Genomic DNA, 18,435 nt, shown 5'->3' with positions numbered 1-18,435 from the left:
AAAAAAAAGCATTAAAGGAAAGATTTAAAACTATGCCTTACCAAAAAGAGACAGAAAAGTGTGTGTGTGTCTGTGTGTTGTGTGTGTATATATACACACACTTTATATACATATACTTTTATATAGATATATAGAAAAGTATATATTATAAAAAAGAGTGTGTGTGTGTATATAAAAGTACATATATACTTTTCTTTATATAACCAAACAGAAATTCTGGAGACACAGTGAAAATTTCTGGAGAAATTCTGGATGGACTAGCGGTCCACTGATGGATGAATGGATGAAGAAATTGTAGCATGTATATAAAGTAGAATATTATTCAGTCATAAAAAAAGAATCCTGCCATTTGTCACAAGATAGATGAACCTGGAGAACAGTATGCTAAGTGAAATAAGCCAGACATAGAAAGAAAAATGCTGCACAATTTCACTTATATGTAGAATGTTATCACGCCTGTAATCTCAGCACTTTGGGAGGCCGAGGCGGGCGGATCACGAGGTCAGGAGATCGAGACCATCCTGGCTAACATGGTGAAACCCCGTCTCTACTAAAAATACAAAAAAAAGCCGGGCTTGGTGGCAGGCGCCTGTAGTCCCAGCTACTCGGGAGGCTGAGGCAGGAGAATGGCATGAACCCAGGAGGCGGAGCTTGCAGTGAGCCGAGATCACGCCACTGCACTCCAGCCAGGGCGACAGAGTGAGACTCTGCCTCAAAAAAAAAAAGAAGAAGAAGAAGAAAAAGAAAGAAAAAAGTCAAATACATAGACAAAGAATAAAATGGTGGTTGCTCGGTGTGGGGAGGAGACAGGAAGAAGGAGATCAAAGGGTACAAAGTTGCAGATATATAGGATAAATAATTTAGAGATCTAAGGTACAACATGAGGACTATAGTTAATAACATTGTATTCAGGATTTTTGCTGAGAGAGTAGACTTTGGGTGCTCTTGCTACAGTGCACAAAAAAGGATAACTATATGAGATGATGTATATGTTAATTTATTTGACTATTTAAAAATTTTACTATGTGACAAAAATTCTGGAGTTGAAAATGAAATATTAAAGAGGAGTTCAACAGCATATTTGAACTGACAGAAGAAAAAAATCCACGAGCTTGTAAACCGGTTAATTGAGATTATCTAATCTAAGCAACAGAAAGAAAAAAGAATGAAGAAAAATGAATATAACTTTAGAGACCTGGGGGACACCCTCACGCTACTAGTAATCACATAATATGAGCCCTAGAAGGAGAGGAGACAGAGAAAGTGGAAGAAAGAATATCTGAAGAAGTAATGGCCAAAAACTTCTGAAATTTGATGAAAAACTGTATCAAATCTGCATATCCAAGAAGCTCAACAATCTCCAAGTAGAATAAACCTCAAGACCAAGACACATCCTAGTCAAACTATCAAAAGCCAAAGACAAAGAATCTGGAAAGCAGCAAGAGAAGTGATTCATCCCACACACAGCCCTCACCAGACCATGACTTCCTAGAACCATGCGCCTGGAACCAATGCCGACAGAATCTGAGGTAACAATCACTCATGAGTCATCAACAGCACTGCCCCATCAGGGAAGTCAAAGACGGAAAAGGAACTCTTTCAGACCTTTCAAGTGCCCCCTCCTTTCCTTAAAGTCTTTTATAGGGGACTTCTTGGAGTCTCCATCCTGTGAGTCAGGTCTGAAAGGGCACAGATAGGTCACAGCCAGCATTGTTGGGGCAGGCCTGCAAGCAGCATCATTGGGGATCTGACATGACGATGGCCGCCTGCACCCTCTGAGGGCTACAGGACTTACCCCGTTGGGAAGCAGCTAAGCAGTAAGTAACTGTTGGCTTTAGACTGCATAGTATTTGTTCTAAGCATAAGGTAATATATATTTTCCTTAAAAAGAAGTTCCTAGTCTTACAGTATAACTGAAAACTAGGCATGTTTCTTTAATGCATGTTTTTATAGCTATACAGATACACATCTACAGTTTTATATTGTACTTTATATCTTAATACACATCTACATATTTGATATGGTTCTTATTTTCTTTCTTTCTTAAAGAAAGTTTAGTGTTCACTTGAGAATATGTGAATTTTTTCCAACATCCTAACCCAGTAGACGCCCATTCATCCAGCTGCTATTTTCTGAACACCTATCCTGTGGCAGGACGTTTCGCTGGATGCCAGACATAGAGATGGAATATGAGGTGTTTCTAGTGGGACAGGAAGTGCACATGCTCAGTCTGAGCTTAGGAGAGACTGCCTGGAGGAGGTATCTGAGTGCTGAAGGATTCGCTAGGTGAACTGAAGTGAGCTTGGACAAGGCTATCCAGGGAGAGGGGGCCAGCATGACATGGAAGTGAGGGAGGACCTCGCATATTAGACGGATTCCAGGCAAAGAGTCATACAACATAGAAAATCAAATTTCCAAAATGCAGTTAAATTCAGTTCAATTCAACCAACATTTTCACCAATTCCCTCCTATATAGACGGCTTTATATTATAATAGCTCCTGGGTTACAGAGATGTCAGGAAGACATGTCTACACCTAATTTCAATCAAGTCTGACAAGTAACAGTGGAGTAACAGACAGATAGCATTGCGGAGGTGGCGAGGAACTATGTCTGGAGGGTCCGAGTGGCTTTCAGAGGGGAAGGGATGAACAGGAATTCAAGCCCACCATAGGAGGAAAAGGGGCTCTCAGTAGAGGATGCGGCATGTGCTTCAGCATCCAGGCAGGAAACTGCAGGCAGGGTGCCAAGAGCTGAATAGAGCTCATTCATACTGGGCCTTAGATTTGGAGTTGGGTGCAGGCTGGGTAGGAAGGACAGGGAGAAGCAAGCTGGAGTTGGGCTGCACAGGGCCTTCCTAGGGCATTCAGCTTTGATCTTTGGGCTACAGGGTCTTTGAAGGTGTGTGAACTGATGTGATAGGACGAGAAAGTGTTTTAGAAAACACCTGTAGGGCTACACTGCAGGAGCAGATAAGAGGGTAAGATCAATAAGGAGAGCAGCGAGGCTGTTTCAGGCATCCTGGCCTGACCTGGCTGTGGTTGGGGAGATGGAACAGGGGCACGGTTTCAAGAAATGTTAAGGATCTCAGCTAGGCGGGCTTGATGGTTGAGGAGAGAAGTATGGTGAGGGAGAGGGAAAGGTCAAGGATGTGCCCCTGGTTCTGGTTTGTGTGACTTGATGGATGGTGATGCCACCAGCTGTCCACAGCCTAGCCACTGTCTCTTCATATGGGTGCGCGCACACACACACACACACACACCCAGTTGTGTCTTTTCTCCTCCTCCACTCCCTGTTCCTAAACCAGAAATGGAAAAACACAGAGAAAGCCCTGAAAATTTCCCCAAAAGGTCTCATGGATGATGGATCAGTGAGGTCCACTGAGTGAGGGCCAGACCCTGGCAACTTCCTCGAGAAAGCACAAAATGGAAAACAACGCTCTCAGCATGTGCATGCACCACTTATCTGACAACACAGCTCTTTACTGCCCCCTAACCACCTTCCTATGTCCAGTACTTTTTTTCATCCCTTGATTCATGTTTGTAGTTACAGGGATTGTTACAGATAGTTCTGCTATCTGATTCCTCAGATATATGGCAATGTTTGAAGATCTTTCTCCTTCCCTCTCTCCCTCTCTGTCTTTTTCTTTTCTTTTTTTCTTTTCCTTCTTTCTTCTCCCCAGCTTTTGTTTTATTGTGAAATATACTGTATTGACTGGGGTACATAAAATATCCATGTACCGCTTAACATGTTTTTATAACAACACACATGAAACCGCCACCAAGCAAAGAAACAGAATGCTGCTAGCACTGCAGAAGCCCCTCTCAAGTACTCAATCACAATCCTTAGTCTCACCTCTTCATCCCACACCCCAAATCCTCCCACACCAGCAACTATTACTCTGACTTTGGGACTCACTTCCTTGCTTTTCTTTCTGTGTTAACACTGAAGTATGTTCCCCTAGACCATGGCATTTAGTCCTGCTTGTTTGGAACTTCATTCTTTGAAATTCCCTGATCCTGCTTCTCTCTTTCAGCAGAGCGTTTATAAGATTCACCCATACTGTTGACGGCAGCCATGCTGTCTGCCACGTGGATATACCGCCATTTTTTATTCCACTCTATTGGGATGGTCACTGGATTGTTTCCAGAGTTGAGCTCTTATGAGCAAAGCTCCTCTAACGCACTTGTACATGTATCCTAGTCACAGTTCCCAAGTTTCGTCAGGGTTTACATCTGGGACCGGAGTTGCTGGGTCATCTGGTATCTTTCTTACTGTTCCATATTACTCAATATTGCATGAGGGTCTTCTTGTTCCATGACCCTGGCAACATTCACCATTGTCTGTCACCTTTTTGTTTTAAACCACTTTTCCCAAAATAAACTCCTCTCCTAATATACACTGTCCTCCTCCCCTCTGAGGTCAGTGGGCCTATCTTCTGTGTCCCAGGCTCGTAATAGAAGACATTCACATGTGAGCATGACCATAGGCAGACAGGAACAATTCCCAAGTGAGTACACCAAAACCTAAATTCATTCGGGTTGACTGAACAAACGTAAATTCTTCTTGGCCTCGTCATATCACACCTGTGTGTTCTGATACCCTAGTTGAGAGCCACTGTCCTTCTTGGCTGAGTGTCTATGTTTTTAGCAGCCTTGAGCTTGAATGTACTGACTGCCTCTCCAGCTCACAGCCATGACCACCCCACGTTTCTCGACCAAAGATTGTCCCTCACAAACACCACCATGGGGACAAAGAACAGTGATTACATTTTCTCAAATCCAGTACTACAGAACCAAGGGCCGTCCCTTGGCATGTGATACTCACAGATCTCTCTTCTCTGCTGCCCCCACAGGGTCTGACCAGCTGACCTGGACCTGGCCAAGGGTCCTGTCATCCCTCATGGCCACCCCACCATTCCGACTGTTAAGGAAGATGTTTTCCTTCAAGGTGAGTAGATGGATGGGGCTTGCCTGCTTCCGGTCCCTGGTGACATCCTCTCCCAGTATTCGCCAGAAGAAACTAATGCACAAGCTGCAGGAGGAAAAGGCTTTTCGCGAAGAGATGAAAATTTTTCGTGAGAAAATAGAGGACTTCAGGGAAGAAATGTGGACTTTCCGAGGCAAAATCCGTGCTTTCCGGGGCCAGATCCTGGGTTTTTGGGAAGAGGAGAGACCTTTCTGGGAAGAGGAGAAAAGCTTCTGGAAAGAGGAAAAATCCTTCTGGGAAATGGAAAAGTCTTTCAGGGAGGAAGAGAAAACTTTTTGGAAAAAGTACCGCATTTTCTGGAAGGACGATAAGGCCTTCTGGAAAGAGGACAATGCCTTATGGGAAAAAGACCGGAACCTTCTTCAGGAGGACAAGGCCCTGTGGGAGGAAGAAAAGGCCCTGTGGGTAGAGGAAAGAGCCCTCCTTGAGGAGGAGAAAGCCCTGTGGGAGGATAAAACGTCCCTCTGGGAGGAAGAGAATGCCCTCTGGGAGGAGGAGAGGGCCTTCTGGGTGGACAGCAATGGCCACATTGCCAGGGAGCAGATGCTCGAAGATGGGCTCCACAACGCCAACAGAGGGCAGCGCTCGCTGGCCTTCTCCCGAGGCAGGGCGTAACCAGCATGCAGGTGCAGGGCCCTGTGGTCCAGACTCCCCTGGGTTGGGATTCAAGTCCAGGGTGAACTCATGTGCTGGAGAAAAAACACACTCATTGGTCTCCTTGTTTTGAAAGATCCAATAAAGTCCTGAGGCAAGGTTTGGAAATCCAACTTCTTTGAGGAAGACTGGCTGCATTTTTTCCAGGTTTTGTGATGCTCCAAGATCATATTCCCATCTCTGGGCCACAGAGCTCGGTCCCAGGCAGCTCCCAGTGACTCCGGCCTGTGCGGGTGTTTGGAAGTAGAGATGCTTTGGCTCTCTTTAAAAGAGTCAAAATGGGGAGGAAAGGCTTGGGCCGTGCCAGCTAGGAACACACAGGGATGGAGAGGGGCTGAGACACCACTGTCTCTGCCACACTGCAGGGAGGTCACTTCTTCACTTGGGGCAGTCTTGGAGGCCTGGAGAGGGCTGACAGCATTCCAGTAAAGGCCTCCGTGCTGTTAACTCTGTTTGTGCCTCTTCCTCCCCTGGTAGGGCATGTGGAGGACACAGGCAGAATCCCTGCACGACCCACTCACTGGTAGTTCCGAGTTCCACCAAACGTCTCAGCGGCCCTACTCAGGCAGCATGAAAATAGGGCCTTGGCGTGGAGGCTGAGACTCAAGAGTTCGGCCCCCAAGAGCACTGACGCCCCTGACGAGGGAGTCAAGCTGACCCATGGAGTGGCCTGGGCAATGCACGGGCATGCTCCCTGCCCCTGCCCTCACATATTCCCACTCACAGAAGTCTCATGGTCCCTGTTTTTCTGTATTATACATTCTTTTTGGGGGGCTTCCTGCTTTCATCTATTTTAAAATTAAAATACCCTAGGAAGTAGTACATTGAATGAATGTGCATGAATGTGGTCAAGCAACTTATGTGCCCAACTTTTCTTCTGGGGGTGGGGAGATTAGATGGCCTTTATGGGGAATGCTACACAAATGACCAAAAGTGTAAGGGAGTAAGAAACGCCACGACAAATGTGTCTTGCTTCCCCTTTCCTTAGGCCTGGCCTTCATTGTTATATTAACACATCAACTTACCTCACCATGGTGGGTCCCCTACTACTAGACAAGCACTTTCTCATGCACCTCCTCATGTGACCTTCACCACACAGCTCTGTGGGTTGGCAGGAAGGTGCATAAACCCATTGTACAGATGAGGAAACAGAGACCTAAAGAAGCAATGTGAGTGCATGTGGTCGGGCAAGTAGCAAATGGGAGGGCCAGGACAAGAACCCACAGTGTCTGTCTCTTGGTATTGTGGCCCTTTCCTAATACAGCCCTGGATCATGGAAAGTGACTTGGCTGATAGTGGTGTCAGTACTGGGAGAGCCTTAAAGTACACTAGGATTTCACAGTGGCTTGGGGGTGGAGAGATAGGGAGAGGAGAGGACAGGGATCTTTACAAAGTCAAGGGTGAACAAACACCCTTGGTGCCAGGAGAGTGGGCTGACTCCCAGGAGCAGTCAGGCCTCTGAGGCTCCATATGATTGTGGGAAAGCCTGGGTTACTGCATGGCCAACGGAAAACTTGGGAAAGTCTGGGTTCCCTGCAAGTCCTCTGATTCTCAGAGAAAGCAGGGTCAGAGCAAGCAGGGAGAGCAATCAGAGTTCTCTGATTCTCAGAGAAAGCAGGGAGCAGCTTTCTCCTTGGTCACGCACACACACACCCATCCTCAGCTCTCCATGGGTCCCAGGGCAAGGACTTCAGCAAGCCATGGGGAACAGGATGCAGGGTGGAGAGAATTCAATTTCAAGAGGGCTGCCAGGGGCCCACACTCAAGACCTGGATGGTGTGGGCCACTGCATGGTGTTCACACTGCAGGAACCCCAGTGCAGAGAAAAGCTGCAGATTCAAAAATCCCCAGGGATTCTCCCAAAGACAAAACTCAGGGTGAAGGGAGATGAAAAGTGTACTCTAGACCTCCACGATTGCAGACTCCTTTTATTTTCTATGGAAAGGAAGTTCTCAAAGCTTGGTCAGCACTTGGGTGAACTCAACCTTTCTTCTTGTTCCCTGCCATCCAACAAGAAGGTGTGCAGCCAGCATCCCTTTGCTACATAAATCAGTTAATTCATCATCCACTTATGTATTTATTCACCACCACTGTGCCTTCCAACACTATGCTATGTTTGGGAATGAGCTAATTCTTGCCTACAGGAAGCTTCCCGTCTAGTTGGGGAGACAGATAACCACACAATCACAATGTCATTGTTTGGAAAAGTTGGCAAATGCTAGGAGGGAAGAGGCCCATGGGGCTGCCTCTCTGAGAGAGCACTACAGCAGTGCATGTCACTCAAGCGTGCTTTAAACACTACGCAAAGATGCATAGAGATGAATGAAACTGAGTTTTAGCCAAAAGGAAACCTAAGGATAAGTAAGCTGTGTACAACTAATGTCTGGGAATCACTTGCCCTTCGCCACTGGTTCACAGATAGAGTGCAGATAACATTCACAGAAACATCTCCTAACCTCTGGGCTTTTATTAATACTGTTAGCACAAATGCAGATAGATTTCTCCACAACCTCAGCAGCAGCCAAAGCTGGCTTCCCTTAGCCAGCACCTGTGACTGCAAGGCTGAACTCCTGAGAGAGTTCCTGCGTCTTTCGTAAGATGAAGCACAGGCAAATATCTATGGAGAAGCTCAGCCTCCCTGCTTTGAGCTCCTGGCAGGAAGAAATGTCATTTATGCTGTTTCAGAGTCCTGCTCATTTAGCTGAGTTCCAGATTCGAAATGAATCATCTTTTATTCCAAAATCATAATGCAGATACTGGAAGATTCAGAGGCGCCAGAAACAGCATCTATTGCCACAACTGTTGTTTCACCATTAAATTCATCTTCCCCGCAAAGCCTGAGCTGTGCCTCCAGCCAGAAGCGCTTACCCAAATTACCCAAAGCTGCCAGGAGGTCAAGGATATATTTTTGAAATGCAGTGGGTTCTCCAGTGTCTTCTCTGGTTTAAACCATCTGTGGTTTAAATAATCTCCAGGAAAGGGGCTACTCACCCAACCCCTCTCCACCTTGCCATCCCTAGACTCATGAGAGAGTTTAGATAGAGAAGGCATCCCACTGGCTGTCTAGTTGAACTCCCTCATTTTGTAGATGAAGGAACAATGCTCACTGAAGAGACTTTGGCTGTGGTAAGGAGTGGAGCTGTGTCATGACCAAAGTCTGACTCTTGTTCATCTATTGCTTTCTCCATCCTCACTTTATTAACCTCAACAAAGCTATTCCTCACTGCACCGAGGAGGATGGACGATTTCCTAAGGTCTTATGTGCCAGGATTAGACGTCGTGCTGTCAAGAATTCTCTTGTCCCTTTAAATGTATCAATGGGGCTAGCTCCACCCTTGTCCCTAAATTAAAACTCAAGTAGACACCATGGATTCTTCCAGTCATTTTAAGTTAAAAAACACAGTCCCCATTCAGTAATTTTTTTTTTTTTTTTTTTTTTTTTTTTTGAGATGGAGTCTCGCACTGTCTCCCAGGCTGGAGTGTAGTGGCACAATCTCGGCTCACTTCAACCTCCGCCTCCCGGGTTCAAGCAATTCTCCTGCCTCAGTCTCCTGAGTAGCTGGGATTACAGGCACCGGCCACCATGCCTGGCTAATTTTTGTATTTTTAGTAGAGACGGGGTTTCACCATGTTGTCCAGGCTGGTTTCGAACTCCTGACCTCGTGATCAGCCCACCTCAGCCTCCCAAAGTGCTGGGATTACAGGTGTGAACCACAGCGCCTGGCCTCAATTCAGTAATGGAGATGTTCCACTCTCATGTAATAAAGCTCTGGACCCTTAGTGGGCTCGCAGGAATGAGAAATCCCGCCGTTGAAGAGGAGATGAAACGGCCGGATACTTCTTTTTCTCTCCTGGTCATGCTTTTTTTTTTTTTTTGAGACGGAGTCTCGCTCTGCCGCCCAGGCTGGAGTGCAGTGGCCAGATCTCAGCTCACTGCAAGCTCCGCCTCCCGGGTTCACGCCATTCTCCTGCCTCAGCCTCCCGAGTAGCTAGGACTACAGGCGCCCGCCACCTCGCCCGGCTAATTTTTTTTGTGTTTTTTAGTAGAGACGGGGTTTCACCGTGTTAGCCAGGATGGTCTCGATCTCCTGACCTCGTGATCCGCCCGTCTCGGCCTCCCAAAGTGCTGGGATTACAGGCTTGAGCCACCGCGCCCGGCCCTGGTCATGCTTATGTAGGTTTGGATCCTTCCAAGGTAGAGGGGATGGAGAAGCAGGAAAGTTCTTTCATGACTGATCCTATTCTAGAGCTTTGACCTTCTCTGGATTTGACAGCTGTTTAAAGCTGCTGCTTCTTACTCTTTATGGTGGCTTTTGTGGTTCCTTGGTTACCCCTTCCCTGGTGAAAGTCGTTGATGCCAAGGTGAAGTCACTTACATCAGGCCCAAGCAAAGTGGAGCCAGGTAGGTCATGAAGGAGGGGATCTCACACACATATTTCCGAGATAAGAACACAAGGACCTTCTAAAAACCCACAAATCCCTGAACATCCTGCATGTCCCGCACATCCTGCTGTTCAACACAAGTCTGTAGCAGGGCTACCACAAGAAATTCTGCAAGATTGTGGCATTCCAGATAAGCTGCTCTTATAAGACTTGCCTAGCAATGGCTGTCTCCACCAATAAGTGAGCACCAGCTCCTGCCACAAGCCCCTGTGACCAATGATTTTTGTTTCAGAATAGCCTATGTGAACCTCTTCTTTGTCTTTTAAAAGTTTCCCTTTATATTAATTTATCCGGATATACCAAGATCATCATGGCTTGCATATACTGGATGGCAATCCCCTGTCACTATCAAATAAACTCTTTTTTGTCAGAGCCTCTCTGTCCTGTCAATAAAATAGGTTGATGCCCCCAACACACACACACACACACACACACACACACACACACACACACGAGGAACGACACTCTTATCTGCCATCCCATCCATGAGCATCAGATGTAACTATTCAGCTGGTTGCTTACTACACTTATCACGGCCTTACACAGTCATGGTACTCCCAACCTCCCCAGAAGATCCTCTCGCATAGGATCTAAGACACTGGTTCTCTTTTTTTTGCAAAGCCTATGTCTTCTCCATGGTGATCATTCATTCATTTTGGCTTCAACAAACTCTGGAATGCAATTACCCTTCAAACCGTAACTCTCTACTCTGATACCGACAGCTGCTTTAGTCAGCTTCTCACCCTTTGGATTTCGCAGGCATGACTTAGTCACCAAAACACCAGTTACCCAAACTGTAGGTACCATGTTTTAAGTTGTATATGTGATACTAAAGTCCTTCCTCTTGACTTGGGATAGAATGTAGCCCCTTCCCAAGTCTTTCCCCTTGATGGGAGTAGAAGGATTCACAATATAGGCCCTCTATAAATATAACTTCCAAAATTCTCCAGAAATTTCCTACCCTTGACCCTTTAGTATCTTCAGTGTGGGTGAGAGTCTAAGAGTTATGTAAATGATTTTTGGAAAGTTGTTTGGTAAATTCTGCATATGGTTTGGCACCTCTCAATTCTTCAGCTAAAATTTCCTTCTAATGTTTTGTTAGATCTGCATGTATTTAACCAAGCTCTAGTACTTTATGGATTAGTTTCTATATTGGTAATTTCAACTCCATTGAAGTTACCATCCCAGGCTTGGTTTCCCCACGAAGGTGACTTTGGCATTTGGGATAAGGTGATTCTTTACTGTACAGTATTTTCTCAGCATTGCAGGACATTTAGCATCCCTGGCCCCACATGTCTGCAATGCTGGCCAGTCTTTGGTGACAACTAAAAATGACCCCCACCCATTTCCAGGCATCCCAAGGGAGACACTTCTGTCCCATTTGAGAACCAGTGATCTTTAAATTACATAAGAGGATGAGCTCTCATTGTCCATCAGTACAAATTACTTCTTTGCATAGGGGTATGCCCTGTCCTTCACATAGGAACTAAAGCAGCGAGGTTTGGTGAAGTGTGGCTGACTCAGTGCAAGAACACCCATCCTACTACTGTTGGTCAGCAGCATGAGTTTTGTTGCTTCAGTTACACCTTCCCTTACCTGATGCCCTTTCTCACTGAGGATGATAGTGTTGTTCTGGTTGGATAATACTTTGAAATATATAAAAGTTATTTGTTTTGTGCGTGTGACTATATTTAACCAGAGCCATCCATTTTAGGACAAATTAAAAATACACATAGAAAGGGTCTTTATTCAGTTCTTGGCTTTTAAAATAGGTTCTTGGCCCATTTCAGAAGCATTATGAGAGGAGGAAAAAAGGGAAAAAAAGAGAATAATTTTCAAATTAAAGGGCAAAGCCCAGAAGAAATGAGAATGAAAGAGAAGAGGAGGGGATGTCCAGTTAATGATACAAAGCATATGCATCCACTGGCTTCTACTTCCTCCCTAAGTCCCAATAAAACACAGAAAAGGGGTTGTTTTTAAAAATCAGAAATAAATCCACAAGAACAAAAAGAATCAGAAAGAAACCAATAGCAATGCAATTTTGAAAGCAGAAAATCTGAGGAATGAGTTGTAATGGACTTAGCAAAAATAATAAGCTGAATCCTAAACTGGCAGTGGGGAAAGCCAAGAACCAACTCAACTTATACTGCAGAGCCACCTTCCTCTCACCAAGGCTGGAAAATTAGCAGGCCAGGTGCTTCCTGAAGCACGGGGAGAGATGGAGCCAAGGACAGGAAGATTACATTTTCAAGAAGCAAACTCTTAGATTCTCTCCCCTACAAACTGTTCCTCCATTTGGTAGAAGATAGGAGGTTTATTCTTTGGGGAGGACAAAACTCAGGGTCCTTAAACTGCAGATATCAGATATTGCAGAAGATGGTGATACCTCACAAAAAAATTGGCTAAAAAGTAAAATTGTACATTACGTGTTGAGACCTTCCTCCTCCCCATCTCCCGCCCAGTCCCCTCCCCACCATAGGAGCCGACCTCCCAGATGACTCCTAGTAATTCTGCCCCTCTGGTATGCATACCTTTGGACTACCCCAACCCACACTGAGTAGAGCTGATCTGTGTGACCAACGGAATAATAAGAAAAATGACAGAGTATGACTTCTTTTTCCTTTTTCTTTCTTTTTTTTTTTGAGATGGAGTATCACTCTGTCGCCCAGGCTAGAGTGCAGTGGTGCGATCTCGGCTCACTGCAAGCTCTGCTTCCCAGGTTCACACCATTCTCCTGCCTCAGCCTCCCAAGTAGCTGGGACTACAGGTGCCTGCCACCACGTCCAGCTAATTTTTTGTGTTTTTTAGTAGAGATGGGGTTTCACCGTGTTAGCCAGGATGACAGAGTATGACTTCTAAGGCTAGATCATAAAAGACACTGTGGCTTCTGCCTTGGTCTCTCTTGAATCACTTGCTCTGGAGGAAGGCAGCTGCCATGTCATGAGGACACATGGGGAGGAAATGAAGACTCCTGCCAATAACTAGCATCCCTTGCCACTTGCCAGGAATATAAGTGAGCCACTTTGGAAGCAGAACCTCCAGACTGAGCCAGATGGTTGCAGCTGTTCCACACCTCACTGTAACCTCAGCTAGACCTACCCAGCTAAGCTGTTCTTAGATTCCCAACCCGTGGAAATTGTAAAATAATAAATGTTTATGTTTTAAGCCACTACGTTTTAGGGTAATTTGTTATGCAAAAATAGATAGTAATCTCCCCCTACACACACACACACACACACACACAGAGAGAGAGAGAGAGAGAGAGAGGAGAGAGAGAGAGAGAGATGCCCACAGGCTTTCCAGCCTTCCTTCCTCACTCAGCTCCCAGAATGCTGGCAGCCAAACTTGTCCCTTCTAGCAGAAGAATGGAAGCATCTTACTCAGGGAATTTGACCAGCTCAGGAGAATAGGCCTGGAAGTGCTAACTCCAGGGACTCGCCTATGCACACAGGGGTTCTAATAACTGTTTTATTGCTCCTCTGTTAAATGTGAGCAGATGTCCAAGGATCACTAGGCACTTTTGGAAAGCCTCTAATATGACATAGCCTAAAATAACAGATAACTAGCTTGGAGGAAGTAGAGAATATACAGGGAGAAAGAAGCTTCTAAAAGATTATAAATTATTATTAATATCCATAGCGAGATAAGAAAGATATTGCATCACTGAAACAAGAAAAAAATGCTAGGAATATTCAGAAAACTAAAAAAAAGAGTTATTGGACAACATGGCAGCAGGAATGAAAACTTCAATAAGTGAGTTGGAAGATAACGTTGAAGAACTCTCTGAGAAAGATGAGCAAAAAGACAAACATAGATAGGAGAAGTTTAAGGAGAGAGAGAGAGGCTTAGACCAGGAGTTCCATCCTTCACATACTGAGATCAAAAAAGAAAGAAAAGGAAAAGAACATAGGGGAAGACATGCTCAAAAAAGTCATTCAAGACTATGTCCCAGAACACAAGTTTGCAGATTGAAAGGGCTCAGGAGTGCCCAGAAGAGTGGATGAAAACAGATCCAACCAGGACACATCACTATGGGATTTCAGAATAGTGGGAGCAAAGAGAAGGCCTAAAATCTCCTACAGAGAAAAAGAGGAACTGAGACAGAACAAGAGCAAGTAACAAAAATTAAAATAAAGTTACATAAAATAAGACAAGCAATAAAAACAGCTTCAGATTTCTCAGTGGCACCACTGGAGGGTGCTAGAGCAATGGAGGACAAGGAAACACTGATGTCAAGATTCTGAGAGAAAACGATTCTCAACTGTAAGTTTTATTCTTAGACGAATTATCAAGAATGAGGGTAGAATAAAGGCATTTTTCAGGCATATGAGATCTCAATTTACACGAATGCACACTTTTCTGGGAAGCCCCACCAAAATGTGGGGGTTCAGCAAGACGGGGGTAGAGGTGGCATCAGGAAGCAGGAGATCCAATACAGTGGTTAGGGGAGGGGAGATCCCAGGGGACAGCTGTGGCCCAGGCCCAGAGAGAACCCCAGTCCAGACTGGAGCAGTTGGAAGTCATTAAAAAAGATGAGACGAAATTAATGGAACTCCTAAAGTAATTGAAAGTGTTAAAAGGAGATGAACATTGCTGCAGGACAGTTTGAGAGCAAATTAGTAGTAAGTATGGAGAAAACTCAGCAACTGAGAGAAAAACAACAGTTACATATTAATGTCAAACACAGAGTTGTGCAGGAAAGGAAGAATAGTATGGTCTACTACATATCCAGCTGCGAATGGCATTTATGTAGTTATGTAAAATATAAATACCACTGAATAGTGATCCATCCAAGTTACAATACACAATATTGGAATGAGACACAGGATGGGAAATCTGCTCATTTTTTAATTATGGGAAGTCAGTATGTAATGCCTAGCACTAAAAATTTTAAAAGTAGTAAGATAAGCATATTACTTAAAGCAATGTTTCTTGAATTTCATCATACATCGGGATCAACCAGAGGGCTTGTTAAATCACCAGTTGTTCTGCCCCGTTCTTCTGCTCCAGCCACACAGAGCATCTCTCACTTCCCTGCAGTGTCTAACTCCCTTGTGATGTTGGACCTTTGCATGTGTCATGCCAGCAACTGGGATGTTCTTCCCTCAGCCTTCACCAGGATGAGCTCATATTCATCCTTCAAGTATCAGCCTAGATATGGCTGACTGTGAAGAGCCTTCCCTGACCTCGTGATCCTTCTGGGGTCCCTCTTCTACCTGTACTTCCCCTGGCGCAGCATTGGTCACCCTGCCTGAATCTTCTAGCAGACTGTAAGGTGAGGAGGGCAGAGACTATGCAGGGAATGCTCAAAGGCTTTATGGCTGCCCAGCACCTTTGGAACACCCTTCTTGTGTTTGGGGAATTTCCCATCTCATCTGTGAAAGTCAGAAATTTATTTCCCAGCCTCCCCTACAGCCAGAACTCAGACATGTGACCCAGGCTCCACCAATCACAGGCATCCATGCCAGACCTCAGTGAAGAAAATGATGCCACATGAAAGTCATTGTGTGAGGGCAGGAACTCAAGCTTTTAGAAGCAGCAGGGACAGAGGCCCTGTCAGAGGGGTCCCTGCCTGGGACAGTAGTGTGAGCCAGAGCCCACACTTTGCTGCAGGGGCAATAAGGGTTCTTTTGGAGCAATCCAGAACTGTTTTCTGCATAATGTTCCTGGCTTTGAAGTCACCTACCCTCACTCTCTGGCTGTGGGGGAAATTTCCTGAGCTACTTAATGTCCTTCGATAAATGCCATCTCTAATAAGCTATCAAGAGTGGGTTTCTTTCTCTTTTTTTAAGTAGGAACCAGGCCAAGATAGAGATTAACTGTCTTGTTTTGAGTTTTATCCTCAGTGCCTAGCAAACTTGGGCATGCAATAGATACTCAATATGTGTTTAATGATATAGATGCATGAAGGAAGGAATATTTGATGACCTCTGACTTCCCTGAGAGAAGGAATGTGAGGCCACAGTAGGCGCTTCTCATCCTGCCCCTTCCCAGTGAGGAACCACACATCTAGGTTTGTATCCAGGCCTTATAACCCCACACCCAAATGCAGGCAAAGGAAAGATGCCCCCTTGACCCATGGAGGATCCCGTTCTGAAGATCACGATCACCTCTTTAACCCCAGGGTCGGGTGAGTCATACGGGTGAATTCCGCCTCTCACAGCTGCAGGTGGGTAGCAGCACACTTCACCACTTGATTTCCTATTTTTATGCCCACCGTGAGCTCCTCCAGCCAGAAGCACTGGTTTTGCTCGTGTTTTATGGCTGTACTGTCTGTGCCTGCCTCCCTCCTCCTCCACAATTTGAAATGAGCTCTTAAGTAATATAAAACAATGCTTCGTGACAGCCTGACTGGGGCTGGATTGCTAGGGCGGTCACTGCACACACAGCTGCACATTTGCAGAACTCACAGCTGGTTGCTTAGCAACAAAATGAGATGCCGGCTTAACTAGTTCTAGACCCACATTCCCCTAACCAATGCGGCTTTAACCCTTTGCTGCAGAGCGAAGACCCCAGCAAAGCCTTGAAAAGAGAAAACAGTTGCTCATGTTGGTTGAGAGCTTACTCTGCTTTAAGCACTGTTCTAATGCTGTGCACTACATTATATCTCAATCCTCACAACAAACCAGTGAAGTGGTGCTAATACTAGCTCTGGTTACAAATGAGAAACCTGAGGCACAGGGAGCCCAAGGTCACACAACCAGTAAAAGGTGGAATGGGGATTTGGACCTAGGCTGTTTGGCTCCAGAACCCATTTTTTTTTCAACCAAGTTAAAATACTCCAACAGCCACTTTCAAATGCCTTTCCCTTAAAGCAGCTAAAGCAGGAAGCTCACCAATGGACAGACCTGCTTCTTTGCCAGCGTGCAAAGTGGAGTTTAACGCACTACTTACACCGCAAATGCTTGCATCCACGGATGACCTGGTTTTGATGCCAAGGCCTTTATCACACATGACACATGACCAAGAAGATATTCTGATGACAGTTCCCTTGGAACCCTACCTACCTGCCTCTCTCCAAACCCACTGGAGTGTCAATCAGACTCTGACTTGGCCCAGGGGTCATTTCTTGACCTGGCTTGGGGTGATGAGAGGTTGCGGCTGTGCAACGAGCACAGAACTGGAAAGAAAAGAACCTCCTTGCAGGAGATGCTGATCAGGGCATGAGCACAAGCCCATATATAGCCTCCTGGTCAGGCTCAGCTCCCACTTGCCTGTACAAAACCACCCAGACATATCTTACTGAAGGCCTCCAAGTATGAGACCTGTGGGAGAAGCTGTCTTTTCCTCCTTAGCCATAAAGATCAGTGTAAACTCCAACTCCAAAACCAAAGCCCTTTACTTCTCCCCTGTTCTTCCTCCCTCCTGGGTCTTCACCCAAGGCAATTCTCTCCTAGCTACTTTTCCCTCTCTGCCTCTGGTCTGCTAGGTTTCCTAGAGCGGATCTCTTTTTCTAGGTTGTGGCTTCACTGACTGGCTCCTTTTCATCCTCAGCCCTGTGCCCTACCTCCAGTTTGTTCTTTGCAGTTCTCCTGGGGGTGTTCCCAGAAAAAAAAGGAACAAACATCACTGGAGGGTGACCAGGAACCATTTGTTGGTGCCTTGGTCTCTTGGCTTCTGGAACATGTTCCACAAACTCCCTGGACTCCACCATGACATCTTTCCAAATTATGTTCTCTTTTAATAGTTCCTGTTGGATTTTCCTTTGAAGGGTGGTCAGCAGACCACTATGTGGCCCCTAGTGGTCTGTCTATTAAGAGATCTTCAGGCAGGTAACTCAGGGTGTCATGAAATCATTTCATTAGCACGTATTTCACCAGTTTGAAAGGAAGCTTAACTGTGGGTACAGAAATCCTGTCAGGTTCACATCATTTGCATTTAGGGTATTATTTACTTTTGTTAAATTTGTACACTCTGATTTTATTATTGTGTGGTCTTATATCCTCATGATTCTAAAATGGAATCATTGAAGGCAGGTGATGTTTTGGGGAGCAATGGGTGGTGAGAATGCAGGTACTAGAGGGTCTGGAAAACCAATTTTTGGTGTGTAAATTTGTTATTAGGTATTGGGAAACCATTAAAGGTCTTTGCTCACTTGTTTTTGCATGTGAACACGTATTTGGCTGTTTATAACCCCAACTCTCTTATAGGAGGTGAGATTCCATTAAACAGACAATCCTCTGTTTGAAGAATACTTTGTTGGGTTTGAGATGCAATCTGGAGAGCAGGATGGGGAGAGGGGGATTTCTCTGGAAATCTGGAAACCAGTAGGAAAAATCTGGGACATCCAGCCGGCAATAATTCCAGAATTTCTACACTGCAGGAAATGGAAGATTTGGTTAGAAGGGAGA

General features: G+C 45.4%; 1 protein-coding gene across 1 annotated transcript; it reads left to right on the top strand.

Moving 5' to 3' along the window:
• Nucleotides 1-1,535: 1,535 nt before the first annotated feature.
• Nucleotides 1,536-5,757, top strand: CCDC70 (coiled-coil domain containing 70). The gene is made up of 2 exons (XM_033177642.1): nt 1,536-1,817; nt 4,854-5,757. Exon 2 carries the CDS (start codon nt 4,901-4,903, stop codon nt 5,600-5,602), a length of 702 nt encoding a protein of 233 aa, XP_033033533.1. The 5' UTR covers nt 1,536-1,817; nt 4,854-4,900; the 3' UTR covers nt 5,603-5,757.
• The last annotated feature ends 12,678 nt before the right edge of the window (nt 5,758-18,435 follow it).

The sequence above is a fragment of the Trachypithecus francoisi genome, unplaced genomic scaffold (genome assembly GCF_009764315.1).
Source record: "Trachypithecus francoisi isolate TF-2019V2 unplaced genomic scaffold, Tfra_2.0 Lachesis_group18, whole genome shotgun sequence".
Taxonomy (NCBI): Eukaryota; Metazoa; Chordata; class Mammalia; order Primates; family Cercopithecidae; genus Trachypithecus; species Trachypithecus francoisi.
The sequence above is the reverse complement of the archived record's forward strand: the minus strand, read 5'-3'. Positions and strand labels throughout refer to the sequence as shown.

Excerpts from the sequence above, each read along its gene's own strand:
- CCDC70 (XM_033177642.1), top strand. The coding sequence starts at position 4,901 with ATGGCCACCCCACCATTCCGACTGTTAAGGAAGATGTTTTCCTTCAAG.